We start from the raw sequence: 15071 nt of genomic DNA, 5'->3' as shown, positions 1-15071 counted from the left end.
CCATAAATTTTGACCCTAAAATATATACTTACATGTTCGTCTTTCGGTTATCCACAGGCGCTTAAGTTGTCGAAAATAATCTTGTCTGTTCGTAGCAATTAGCCAAATTCCTAAATTATACCTTTAGGTTATCTTAAAAATCTTAAGATTAGCTTATGTCGGTTGAAACTGAATATGCGTCCACAACAAAACTAGGATAAGAAATGTATTTAGGCTATATAACGAGTCTATAAAAGTCAACTAGTTATAAATTAATGCTATAATATTATATAAAATTTATAATACTTTTTACATACAGACGTATGTAAACAGATCACAAAATTACCCTTGAAGTACACGCCTAACTTTCTTTGTTGGCTGTAATAATGTTTTATTTCGAAATAGCATAATATTATTATAAATAGTCATACCAAAAGATAGGCAACAATTAAGGTGATAAATAAATTGATAATCAATTTTTATTGCATTTCATTAGGTGCAACATAGAACTCGAGTTTACTATATAATGAGCTAAATTATGCTTTCATTATTGTATTCGTTTATACGCATTTGAACTCGTTGGAGTTCGTTGTGGATAGGTATTTTAATACTAAGTTATTGCGTGAAATTTTACAGCAGATAATATGGCACTCACCACAAGCAATTTAGGAGAGCTAAGTTTAGCCATTCATGACTTTTCTATGTCTTTATATTCAGTAAGTAATTTTTGTTTTTCCTTACCAATGACCACGTAAATCTGGATAGTTAAACATACTTACTTAAGTAATTTATTTATTACCGTAACGTAAATTTATTCAGTTTGTTAACATTTTTTTTTAAATTAAATATTTTGTAATAGCTTTAATATGTGTCATGTGTATGTCCATTAGGAAATATTAAATAACCATATCCTGATCCACGGTATGTTGGTATATTATGTACTTACCTAGTATCCAATTTTAATTTGCAGACATTTCATCAACAGGATGGTAATATATTCTACTCGCCATTTAGTATTCATTTGATAATGTTTATGGCTAGTATTGGAGCGGTTGAAAAACATTTGATGAAATTATAAATACATTACATTTGACCAAAAACAACCATACGTTGGATTCCTACAAAGAACTATTAGACATTTTAAATGTAAATATATCTATGCTGAGTTGCGCAAAATTTTTATCGTTTACTCTCATTAAAATTCCTTAATTAGTGTTTATAGAACCGATAAAGCTTTATGCAATGAATAATTAGTTGAATAAAATAAAGTTATAATTATAAATTTATATGAAAACACAAATGCGTCATTAAATGGTATTCTACGACGTTAAAGTATAAATTATCATGAATTTATTAGTTAGATGTATTAATAATATCTTGCTATTTTAGAAAACCGACGTGCTAAAAACAGCTAATGGAATGTTTGTTGAAAGCACATTTGAGATAAAGCAAAACTTCTTGGAAAAAACAAATAAATACTTAAAAACCTCTATGGATAAATTGGATTTTAAAGGTAGTCCAGAAGTTCAACGTGCATATCTCAATGTTTGGGTTGACAACAGAACTAATGGAAAAATCAAGGACTTGTTCCCTCCAAGTAGTTAGTTTATTTTGAGATATATTTTAAGATGATGTTAGTGATGGGGCCATAAGGAAATAGTCACATTTACATAATAAAACTAACGGCTCCTAAATTTTAGTTCCTTTAGAAGCGTAATGTTGTTTAACATATAATTGGTCGAGGGTACAGGTTTAGTTGACTGGGGATTTAAATGATCGTTTAACTTGATGTACAGTCCTAAAAATTTAGATTTCCACCAATAATGAAGATTTATTTAACTAATTACAATTAATTTACAGACTTAAACAAAGGTCGTGTTATAATTATTACGGGTTATAATTGTTAGGCTCTATTCAATCAAACACAGCTCTAGTATTGGCAAATGCAGTGCATTTTAAAAATGGCTGGATAAACGAATTCTATAGAACACAAGATGAACCGTTCTATTTGACTCTTGAAAATAAGGTGATCGTTAAGATGATGACGCTTTATGAAAGTTTAAATTACTATCACGATGACGCATTAAAATATGCTGCAGTAGAGTAGTACCATACACAGTAAATAGTAATAATCCTATATTATTACAATTCAATTCACTGAACTGGTTATAATTTAGTTTCATTTGTTTAGAATGATTTTTTCGAAATGATCGTTTTGCTACCCGATGCTAAAGATGGTCTGGAAAGTCTAGAAAATACTTTAATTAATATTAAATTAACTGAACTATCTCAGAAAATGATTACCTATGATGTTTTTGTTAAGTTGCCAAAATTCAAAATTGAACAAACATTCAAGAAGTATTAGTCGAAGTAAGATTGTTAAAATTATATTACTTCTTAGAATATACACTTTCAGTGCATATACAATGCTATTTATACAGGTTCGCTAAAAACTGGTTGATCTGTTGATGACACATAGTTTTTTTACCGACCGTTTGTACATTGCGATTTCAAACGAGAGCCGACATTAATCTGCATGCACGCAGCACGAGTATTCGGTTGGGATTTCCTAGCCCAACTGTATAAGATAATATTATATTTGTTGAACATTAATACCGATCTGTCCTATCCATTTCACAAATGTTATTCAACATTCCCACATAAGTGTCTTGTGTTGAAATTACTGACAACTATATAGTTGTAGTTAGTTCAGACCGGTCTTTATGATTTTCGACACATACCTGTGTGTCTGTTGATTCACAGAATAGGTATTACCAGTAATCAATCACCACTCGTCAGTATAATAGTATGGGATTATCCAGCATTCATTTCACTATAGGATCCACTATTCTCAGTAAATAATTTGCAACAATATAGTTACAAAACGGTCAAGTCATAAGTGAATCAATCATTTAAGAAACATTAAGTCACAAAATCTACATTTTACAGGACAAGGAAAAAACTTTTGCCGCCACTTAGGGAAAGTGTTTGAAAACACATAATTTCTTTTTAGGACCCTAAATCAAAGTAGTTTACTTGATAGACAATTTTTTTATTTTATTCCATTTGCAAAATTTTGAAGATTTAGTGCGTTTCTCTTTTGAACGGCAAATCAAAATCCATATTTAGAATGGAAGAATACTCTGCGTCAAAAGGTGTTTCTCCATATAATGTGTGTCTACACGTCTTGTAGAATTAAAAAAATATATATTTTGGATAAAATATTGACCATGGGATTTTCAAATGACAGTCTTCCAATATTTTTATATGTTTCCACTCTGTACCAAAACACAAAGGTCAGCAGTCACGTTTTGTTGGGTACCAATGTCCTAGTATTTGGTTAAATACCAACAGTAAAAAAAAGTTAATGAATAGATCAAGATATAAATAATTTAGTCATCAAATGTTTTTTTTATTGTACAATAAAAAAAAAAAAAAAATGGACAATATTGAAAAAAATACAACTGTTAGTTTTTTACTATGAGAATCAGACCAATCATAAAGGCAAGTACAGGATTAGTTAAACAAACATTATACACACACATATAAATATATATATATTCATACTTTTTGTTTTTATTTTATAGAATTGATCGTCTAACGAAATAGTTATTGCTAATAGTTTCTAGTAAGCAACACCACAACAGCTAAAAAAAGTTTTTACTATAAAAAAAAAAAAAAAAATACACACTTTACAAACACACAATACGTTAAAAATACATCGTTAATAATAAACATTAATAATGCTAACAAATTATAAATATCTCATGAGATCACATGCATTTTTGAAAAACACTTAACTAATAAAATATTGAATAAAAAGTCATTGATTTTTTTTTATTACATACATTTGAGGAGATGTAATTTGTTTGGTTAACCCAACCAATACTAAAGTTAATTTCCATTATACTTACACGTAATATTTAATACCATATAATTTAAATTAAAAAAAAATTATGTCAAGTGAAACAAAATGGTTAAGTACACACACACACACGCACACACATATATATATATATATACAAAATAAGTTGTTGCTTATCAAGTAATTAGAATAATTTAATTATGCTACTTTCATAAATAACTTATTATCTAAAAACAAAGGTATTTTATGACCAATACAAAAATGGCTTTGACTAATTACCAACACTAATGGGACGAATAATAAACAGGAACAATATTATACTTTAAAATTTCAGAGATAATAGTTTAATATTAAATACAAAAGAAATAAGTGTCGAAATTGAATTTAACTATTGTACTTAATAAAAAATATGAATTATGCTTTAGAACTTTGTATGAAATATGTAATATTTCATTCAATATTGATATTTGATAAACTAAGTGAACAAAATATATGGCAATATTAAATAACAAACAGAACAAATGAAAGTGGTAAAAAGATTGCTTTAAGAACTTAACTAAAAGAAAATTTTTTCTTACATAAAATGAATCGCACTGTGTAGGAATAAATATATTTGTTAAAATCATTATTCAAACGATAATCAGACAGTAACATATTTTCAAGACAATTGAAAAAATTTAATTTTAGATAATAAATGTATGCTTACTCCTTAACTAAACAATTTTCCTTTAAAATACTATTAAAATAATACAATTATTTTTAAAATCATAATTCAACTATAATGAATTATGTTATAGTCACATTATAATTTTTATAAAACTTGTTCAGTCCGCGTTCAGAAAGAATTTTTAAACGTTTTAGAAAATTGTCTTCAGTACTTCGGATGTCGTCCTTATACAGATATTCAGTTTTTCCATTGTAAAATTCCACCTGAAATTTAACAATAAAATTATCATTTAATTTTAATCACATATGTATTAGAATTTTTCAAAATAATAATGACTATACTAACCATATACTTATTTTTGTAATCGACTCCTAAAAATGTTACCTGAGTACTAGGTCCCAATTCAATTACTTCATTTATTTGTGGAATAATACCCTTATCCTATAAACACAAAATACAATTTTCTTAGTCAGTACATGAACATTATCTTGGTGTCCCTTCACCTATACGTGGCACAACTGAGTACAAGAAAATTTAGTGGCTTATAATTGTTACTAGATGTATTCATTAAATTAGATCAACGGGGTAATTAATAGATTCAATAGGTTCATTTATCGCATTATTCTCTATATATCATAAACTGGTACCCCCAATATTTTATGTATTGTGTATCATATCAGTGGTCGTATTTTGCCAGAGTGTACTGGCAAAATACGACCAAAATATTACTGCAAAATATTAACAGTGTACTATTAATATATTAAAGTTTTAAGTGAAAATGGTTGCCATATATATACATATATATATATATATGTCAGGGTGACCCAACTAACGTAAGACACTCATTTTCTTTGAAAATATGAATATTTTGAGAATTTTTATTTCCCTAAACTTTTAGGTAAATATTTGACTACATTTTTCAATATTTTGAAAATTTGTATCACCAATCCTTATAAGCCAAAAAGGGTGATTTTTGGTTTTTTTAAATGCCAACCTAAGTTTTAACTACATAAATTTGTAGACAAAAATTAAAAAATATGTTAGCACTTAAATTTACAAATAACAATAAATTAATATTTTTTACATATATTTTTTAAATTCATCTTTGTAAGGAAACCAACAATGTTCTGTTGAGACATTAAAATGTTTTATTTAAGTATTAGCTGCAGCTGCACTGCAGTCGTTAGTATTAGTTAAAAGCACATTACATCTGTGAGCCAAGAGTCATAACTTATACATCATTAAAATGTCAGTAGTGAGAATAAAACTGTATGTATGCGCATGCGAGAACTGATTAAATGTTGTATGAGTTCAATTCGCCTTTGAAATGCTCGTTAATCGAATCGACCTCGCTGTCTTTGTTACTCTATATGTTAGGTGACAAAATCCTAGTGGCTAGTATCTACGGTACTTCCCTAATATCTATGTATACTATAAAAACGAGTTATTATTAATAGTTTGTATTTTTGTCCATAAATATGAGTCTTCGAGTATATTAATACTATGTAATATTATATTATCATAATAAAGTAAAACAATGCAATATACTAAATTTTAGGTGGTGCACCATAGCTACTCATGTGCTCCATAGCTACTCTATTAATATAGTAGACGGTCAAGTTAAAAAATAATAACAATATTTCATAATCATCACCGTTATATTATCCATATCAATGTTACTAATTCTGCCATCGTTGAACTCGACAACGCCAAAAGGTTTTTCATCAATTCTAATAATTTTTCCTTGTGCATACGTAAGTTGGCCATCACATTTTGCCCAAACCGTTTGATCTTTTCGTATTTCACCCGACTGTAAAATTTAAAACTTATCAATAAAGTTTTAAAGAAAAGATATGAAATAATTTTTTTTATACCTTTTCACGCAAATAACAATGGTTACAGCAATAAATGAGTATCTTATTTTTGTTTTCTCGGCAAACCAGGAATTCAAAACCGGCAAATATTCCACATGATATATGGAACCAAGCGTTGCACACAGGATCACAGCAACGAAAACAATTACCCCATGATAAATTACATATAATGCACTAGAGGAATACAAATATGGTTTAGTTATTAAAAGTAAGTGTATTTTCTAGTTAACATTAAAATAATGTCAGGAACCAGTAACAACTAACTTTCTGCGAAGTAGAAAAATCAGTAGAAAATGAATTTTCACCAAATGGATTATGACCAAAGATGTGAAGATTACATTCTACATGAGACCATATATTATCAGCATATTTTTTAATAGCTCCACCTTTTAATGGACAATATTCACAAGCCTGAAAAAAATTATTATTTCTTTAATTAATATTATTATTGCAAATGTAATAATTCAAAGTATTGAATCAAGGCAGTCATTGGTTTGAAGACAGTGTTACACTCCGTGAGTCGCGTGCAGATGCATAATATGTGCCCCAGTGCTTTGTTTACTAAGTTCATACACAAATATTCACAATGGTATCCAAACTTTCAAGTACCTCCATAGATATGTATGCTCAAAGTCCTTTATTGTAATGGTTGGGTTAGGTATTTATATATGCATGACTATCAGTGTACTTTTTTCTTCAGTGTTATTTTGGATTAGGTTACATTAAATATTTATTTTAAATACAACTTAAAATTATTAATAAGTGTTCAACTGTACAACATGCGACTACATGGGGTTAAATGAAGAATCACTTAGAATGTAGGATTGGTACATTCAGATTTTGTTAAAAAAAATTATACTTACTAAATTTGGTGACACAATTTGACATCGGTCACAGAGCCAAGGTTGATCTTTATCATGATCCACGCCATAACACAATGTATGAACGGTTAAGTAACAGTTTGTACATTTGATCAATGGTGAATGTGGTTTCTTTTCACGCCCTAGAAGAGAGGATTTAAAACAATTTTTGCTGGTTTTTGGAATACTTGATAAATTTGATAGTATGTATGTTGTAGCTTTAGTCCGCCAATTCAAATTGAAAGTCGGCTATAAAATAAAAATAAAAAATTAATATCATAATATTTTACTAGATAATTAAAATACAAGAAGAATGTATGTGCGGCTGTAAGTCATTTTTGGTTTTGTATGTTTCATTTGTTTTGTAGAAACAAATGAAATACACACGTGACAAAAAAAAAAAAGTATTTTTAAGTTATTAGACTCGGCTTTAGCCAATTATCATCATGTAGCTTAACGGGCCATGAAGGCCCAACTGCCATCATGAGATGGTTTCTTGACGAATTCGCTTCCGGGACGGGTCGTCAATCCGTCGCCGGAGAGGGGGATGGCGGTTCCTTTTTACCGGACGATTGTTCGCCCAGCAAACGGAGCGCCTGTGACCTAGTGTCGAACCAATTATCTTTAGCCAATTATCTTGTGAATTTTTTTATAATACAGTGAAAGACTGCATTTAACTAAATATTTTACCATATTACATATATGATGTAAAATTAAAAATAATACGAGCAAAGTATACCTTTTTATGACTAAACATTTGACACACTGCACAATGGGGTTCTTCCTTACTTCTGTAAATATTATACTGTTTTTCAATTTCCAGTGTACAATTACTTTGTATTAAATCATTAATATTTTTTGGGACATCTGTAAAAATTAAAATACAATTTTTATACATTAAATTACTTTATATTTATTTATAAAATAACAAATTTTGAAAATAACTTGAAACAAGATAAAACCTTACCATAGTTGGAATCAAACATTATTTGATTTTTTGTTTTGATACTTAAAGATTTGCAACCTAGTAATAAATATTGTTTAAGTTTAAACAGATTTCATTAAAACGTAAAAATCAATATATTATATTATAATCATTTTTCTAACTCACTGTAAGAATGCATTTCTTCGATTACATCAATTTTAGAATTTCCATTTATGCAAATTGGTTCTAACGTTGGTATGCTTCGATCAGTAGCCGAGTTAGTCCAAATTATTGGTTCTAATGTCTGTGAACCTAGGTTAGTTCCAGACATAACCTGACTAGTGATTTTAGGTGTAGAATGTGTTGATGTATTTGCAATGAACTGATGAACCAAATTGTTTTGAGTCGAGTCACATAATATGCTATCTAATTTGATTGGTGATAGTAATTTTGTTGTCTTGGATTGATCACAAACTTCACTTTTTTCAACTATTATCAACATATTTTATCATTGTTAATATAATTCTTGTAAATTAGAAGAAGAAAAAAAAATGTATATTTACTTGTAAAAACTGTTTTATCAAGAACTTCTACTTCATTGGCGTTTGTATCCATGCAATCAAGACTACTTGGTATTATTGGCGATAAAACATTTGTCTCCGAAGTATCCATGTTGTCCTGCACTTGTGATTCATCTTGCTCAATTATTGGAACAGGAACTTCAACTACATTACATTCAGTAGTATTTGTGTTTTCTAAATATTTAGGTTTTTGGCTCGTTTTATTTCTTTTTGACTTTGTATTGTTTTTTTTAGAATGTCTTTTTTTTGACTTATTTCTCCTTGAACACAATCTGCTATCTGAATAATTTGAATCATTTGATTCATAAGAAGAGTCTGAATCTTCAAGGCGTGTTTTTAATTTTTTTTTAGAACTTGAGACAAATTTTTCTTTTTTATAAGAAACTTCTGATGAATCTAAAAAAAAAAAAAAAAATCATTAACCATCAAAAGTATCATATTTTTCATTGATTTAAAAGATTGTTTTATATTAACCTATTTCACCAGCTTTTAGCCATATATCTTCAAGTACTTCCAATTGTTGTTCATCTGGTATTATTTCATTATGGTAAGCTTTTTGATCCATTTCGTGTATAGCCTCCCTAACATCGGGAGGTATATAAATGTCTTCATTAGTAGAAGATTGATCATCTGACAATTCAGAAACTAAAGTTACAGGATGTCGTCGCTTCCTACCATGGTTTACATATGATTTTGGGATTCCCATATTACTATAAAAAAAAAGTATGCAGTTTAATAATATTGCTTAAGTTAAAATAGTGTAATTAGGTAAATGTTTACTTTTTATTGCATAGTATATCACTTTCACTGGGTAAAGGGGCAGCGAACACGCGAGAAGGATCTTCCGGATGAGGACCTATGTCTAGACCTCGAATCCATAACTCGTACTTATCAGGTTGTATACGCTTGACGAAGGTATCCATGCTAATTTTTACCGTATCTTGGTGGCATCGACACTGTGACGCTCTTTTTCCGTACTCTACCCATCGTGGAGATGCAAAATTTGTAGATTCGGCCATATTAAATCCGTGATTAAAACCAGCATGATATCCATAGGGAAATGTTATCATGAATTCACCCTTTTCTTGAGTTATCTATTGAAAAGATAATGATAAAATAATTAAAAACATAAACTGAAAGTTGTCTATAATACTAACAGTATATTTTACAAAGTTATGGAACTATGCTGCAGTGGAGTATCTAATGTAATGATCTCTTAAAATAATATGAGTGAATATAATAAATATTTATTGTTAATCTTAAGGCCTGTTTTACATCCAACACGTATGCTACATAAGTTTTTTATTAAGCCACATAAAAATTATAGTCTGACAAATTGCACTTATGTATTGTAACTAATGCACAATAAAAATGTTTTTGGACATAAGTGTATTAATATTCATAACAACATATTTTTTTGATTTTCATCACTAAATGGCATGACTTTATCATAGTTCTAGACAAATATCGGGGGGGGGATAAGAATTGAGTGGATATATATACTATAAATAGGAAAATATTGTTAAAATTATAATAATTATCATGTTAATAATATATTTTTTTTAAAACTTTTGTACTTACTTTGTTGAAAGGTATTGAATACTGTTTTAAAACATGGGGAGATATAATAGTCATTTTATGACGAAGAAAAGCTGGACAAATGGCAGCATCGGTTTGAAAAAAACCCGATGCTAATCGTTCTAACCGACGTCCATGTTCAGGTGGTATGGCATACCTAATAAAATGAAATACAATTCCTATAAGTTACAAAAATATTTAATCATATTGGGAAAATAATTCACATTACCATGTTTTTGGATAACCATAATGTAAATAATTTATGCTGTATAAATCCATATCTTCAGTGTGCCATGCAAATGATGTTTTCCACATTCCAAAATAGAGATATGCTGTGTTAACACCGTCAATACTAATACCATAATCTTCATTTACATAGTCCAGGATTGTTCCCAGTCTATTTATGTTCCATATCTTAACAATAAAAGTTCATGATATTATTATGCAGTTAAAATAAAAATTGATGAGATCTTACATCAACATTTTCATCAGTTATTGATCCAGATACATCAGCCCCATAAAGTGGAGATACGTAGCATACATTTTTCCAATATTTTCTTTCTAGATCGTTATAATCAAAATGATTTGGTGGAGAATACCTTTTTGATTCTGCCATTTGCTTATAACCTGCAACGGTCATAGGTTTTTTTTGTATGTTTATCTGCTGATAGAGTCCTTGTTTTCCATTTACAACCTAAACAATATTTAGCCATTAATAAAATAAAGTTCTGCACAGAAAATATTGTTTTATACTTGACAGATTGGAGCTGGAATTTTCAAATTCATAATATCATCAGCATCATAAGGTGCTCGTCTTGGGCACCATTCTGCTGGAGGTATAACCTAAAATTGAAAAATACAGTTAAAAATTGTTTGTTTAACCATACCATGAATAGGTTAACTGACTTTAGCCAGTCCTGCTTTGTGAGCTCCTTGAGATTCCATATAGGCAATATATGCACTGAAATTTTTAAATTCGTCCATGGTAGGCCGAAAGACCATGATTTTTGGAGCATTTGATTGTGACATCATTTGTACTTGATAAAAAAAAAAATGTACAATTAACTTTTTTGTGCAATATAATAATAACATACAATCATTGTATAATGTACCTCTATGTAAAGGTAAAATTCATACATATTATGTATACCAAATGTAATAAAAACACAAAAATTAATAAAAAAAAACTAGTATTTTATATAAAGAATTTATTAATAGATCTAATTCCTCAAAATATTAAATTCAAAAAATATATAAATTCTATGTAATTAGTGATAACTTAGATAGCTCTTTTTAGTTTTGCAAAAGTGGGTATAAAAATGAAATAAAAAACTATTCTAATAACATTAAGTACTTCAATAATTTAAATAGTCAGCTATTAAAATAGTTAAAATTATTATTCAAAGTATTTAAACATTAGTATTTTAATTAAAAACCTAATACTATGTAGTAATAAAAAAAAAAATCAACTTCTTAAAAAGTTCTTTTATTTAAATGGTTTACTTAAGAAAAGATGACATCCATTTATTGACATTTTCCTTAAGACTAACATCAAGCAGAAAAGACATTACTGATTAACATAAGACATCAAAATTATAAAAAAAATGAACTTGTGACATTAATATAATCCCAAAATAACAGAATTTGTACTTATCTATTATGGATGTTATTGATAAGTGTTAAAAAAAGGCTTTAATAAATATCGTAATAAAATAACGGCATAAAATTACTTTACCGGATACCCTTTTTTTGTGTGATTTTTTTTAGGTCATCTGTAGTGTTTTTTACACTAATTACGAATCTGAAGTCAGAAATTCGTGGACTTTAGTTTAAAAGTTATAGCTACTTGAATTACCAGAAAATTAAATAAGAACCTATTACTTTTTGTTATTTTGAAGGGTAGGTTAGGTTTTGTTCGGTCTTGTTAGGACGCTGACTCTTCCAGAGCAGGACCAGGTTAGCTTAGTCCTTTAAGAAAGCTAATTTTTTTCTCTGGTGGTTTGAGGGCGTGAACCACCTTCCTAACAAGAGACCTGAAAGGGGCCTGAGTCTGCTCCTGGAGCTGGCAGTCGTAGGCGGTCGTTTTACATAGCTAAGATTTATATATTTGCCATAGTGTTCATTTCAAAAAGGGAGATTTTGCTCATTTTTTCCTGTTCTAACAAAATACTGCATTGAGTGTAGGAAGTTAAGAGATTATTGCTGTAGTTGTGATCGTTATTTTTAGGCTACAACTGAGTTGTACCATGGTAATTTATTGATAACGAATTGGAAATAAAATGCTGTGTTTTTCAATCGCGATTTGCGTCGCCGACAATAGCCATATATATATAGCCGCCTACTGTTATAAAGTTCAACGTTCAAGTAGTTATGGCTTCTGAACTAGAAGAGTCTACCGAATTCTGATTTCTGATTTGTAATCAGCGAAAAAATACTACAAGATAGTAAAATAAAAATCGTAAAAAAAAAGCGTGCCCGGTAAAGAGTATTTGTTCTATTTACTTTACCGGGCAGTATTTTCTTTGCAATTTTTTTTTACCATCTTGTGGTATTTATTATGCTGATTACGAATCTTAAATAAAAAATTAACGGACTCTTATAGTTCAAAAGTTATAGGTAGATACTTAAAGTTTGCATATTTCTGCATGTATAATAATAGGTAACTTTGGCAAGAGGCGGGCTGAGGACGCAGCGTCAGTCACTGCACTATACATTTGTCAGCAACATGAGTGTGCACTGCTACAGTACTATTAGTTAATTATTTATTTTTATTATTAGTACTAATATTATATTAATAAATAATTTAGTATTAATATTATATTGAACAATAGAATTTTCTTAAATATTAAAGCCCAAGTAAGTAAATGTTTAACCAATAAAACGACTCCCTAAGCCTAAGTTGACTCTGGAGTCGGCTTCGGGAGCTGACTCGAGCCCCTTCTCAAACCCCAAGAGGAAAAAAATAGCTTGCCTAAACTAACCTAACCTACCGCTCTAGAAGCGTCAGTCACCTAACGAGATCAAACCTAACCTAGCCTGACATAGCCTCGCGTCGCAGACAAAGTCCCAGTGCGCAGTGGGCAGATGCGACTATAGTCGCCGCAACCACTAGTTGCCCACGCCCGCTGTCTCAGTCGACGCCTATTGTAATGCACATGGAAATATGCAAATTTCAAGTAGCTCTAACTTTCAAACTAGAGGAGTCTGCTAATTTTTTAATTAAGATTTGTAACCAGCGTAAAAAATACTACAAGATATAAGATACATGGTAAAAAAATTATTATTTTTTCCAAAATATCTTTTGTATTTTAATTTGTTGTTTTATACTAACTCACAGTTTAAATAAAGAAAGGGTATTGTTCATGGCTGGTTGACACTATTACGATCTTATAAATTAATAAAATACACTATTTAAATCTGTAATCTAATAGACGTGAACATGGTTGAATTAAATCTTATATTAAGAGACAAAATTAGAGATCATAATATTTAAATGGGTTTTTGAAAGTTAAATTTGGAATAAATTCACTTTACCTGGCACATTTTTTTTTCCATTTTAGTGTTTTAAGGCCGATTTAAATTCTGAAATCAGAAATCCGCGGACTCTTCTAGTTCAAAAATTACAGCTTGTAAAAGTTACAGTTGCGCAAGGCGCTGCAGTGAGTGGCAACTTTTACAATCTGTAACTTTTGAACTAGAAGAGACCGCGGATTTCTGATTTCAGATTCGAAATCAGCGTAAAAAACACAATATATATTGGCAAATAAAAAATTGCAAATAAAGGGTGCCCGGTAAAGTGCATTTATACATTAAGTTTGAATCATTTATATTTATTTGTTAAAATATCTAAGTATGAAGTGTATTAATAGCCTACACAGTACACACTAGGATATTTGATAAGGATATCAGTAAAACATTTTGTTCGTATAGTCAAATCGGGCATTATTTAAAATACAATACACACTATTAATACTAATTGTTACCTACGGCAAGTTTCAAAATACCCAACTATTATAATATAGTTAGACATCGGTCAAGTGCAATAAAAAATGTATACTTATAACCGAGCGTTTTTGGGGCGGCATAATATTAAAAATAAGGCCTTTTACAATAGCATAAAAGCGTAATAGTATACTCACAGTTTGCAGTCGTCCCGATTAGTCCACAATGGGGTGTCCAGTGTTTATATTTTGGTAAACACAAACACGTTTAACGAGTGAATCTACGATTTATGAACGAGCGATTTTCAAACCTCCATGACGCGACATTAGCGACAGATTGGCGATTGACAACGACGGTGGTGTAATAGTACTACGATTAAATCGTCATGTCTTCTCATAGAAAATCAAAATTCGCACTACGTCTGTCCATTAAACAGTATAACTATTAAAAACTACCATCCATATATTACGGTATAGTATATATCATTCGATAGGACTATTATTGTTTGTTATGATTACTGAACGCCATTACCCAAACACTGGAAATCTCGTACACCTCTAGACAGCGTATTCAAACGGAGCGATTCGTTCCGTCAAATCATAGTAACGTTTCGTAACGACACCTACAACATGATGGGCACGAGCGGAAAATGTTTTTCCGCAGCGTACCATATTATAGTAAAACGTTTATCGCCAACTAGGCTCCATGTCGGGTTTTTCCCTCTTACTGGCTGCACTGGTCTGTTTATGATAAACACGAAAGCTGTTGATAGTGTAGTCGCTTTCCAAACAATCATTATT

The 15071-nt window shown here is 29.7% G+C and overlaps 1 protein-coding gene and 1 pseudogene across 1 annotated transcript; one reads left to right on the top strand and one right to left on the bottom strand.

The window, feature by feature from the left end:
- Positions 1 to 623: 623 nt before the first annotated feature.
- On the top strand, positions 624 to 3281 carry LOC126833857 (serpin B4-like; annotated as a pseudogene).
- Positions 3282 to 4428: 1147 nt separating this feature from the next.
- Positions 4429 to 14818, bottom strand: LOC126833596 (lysine-specific demethylase 4C-like). Its single transcript, XM_050565019.1, has 18 exons — positions 14469 to 14818; positions 11236 to 11366; positions 11083 to 11172; positions 10805 to 11023; positions 10559 to 10743; positions 10333 to 10486; positions 9532 to 9845; positions 9226 to 9461; positions 8734 to 9147; positions 8357 to 8659; positions 8213 to 8269; positions 7985 to 8112; positions 7249 to 7494; positions 6650 to 6796; positions 6386 to 6559; positions 6166 to 6321; positions 4857 to 4952; positions 4429 to 4774 (listed from the first exon to the last, which is right to left on the bottom strand). The coding sequence occupies exons 2-18, from the start codon at positions 11359 to 11361 to the stop codon at positions 4631 to 4633; spliced, it is 3189 nt and encodes a 1062-aa protein (XP_050420976.1). The 5' UTR covers positions 11362 to 11366; positions 14469 to 14818; the 3' UTR covers positions 4429 to 4630.
- Positions 14819 to 15071: the final 253 nt, after the last annotated feature.

This window comes from Adelges cooleyi, unplaced genomic scaffold (genome assembly GCF_023614345.1).
Source record: "Adelges cooleyi isolate 19-005CV unplaced genomic scaffold, UGA_ACOO_1.1 ACOO_flye_CR_arks_rails_tigmint_CR_PRNA_2, whole genome shotgun sequence".
In the NCBI taxonomy this organism is placed as follows: domain Eukaryota; kingdom Metazoa; phylum Arthropoda; class Insecta; order Hemiptera; family Adelgidae; genus Adelges; species Adelges cooleyi.
The sequence above is the reverse complement of the archived record's forward strand: the minus strand, read 5'-3'. Positions and strand labels throughout refer to the sequence as shown.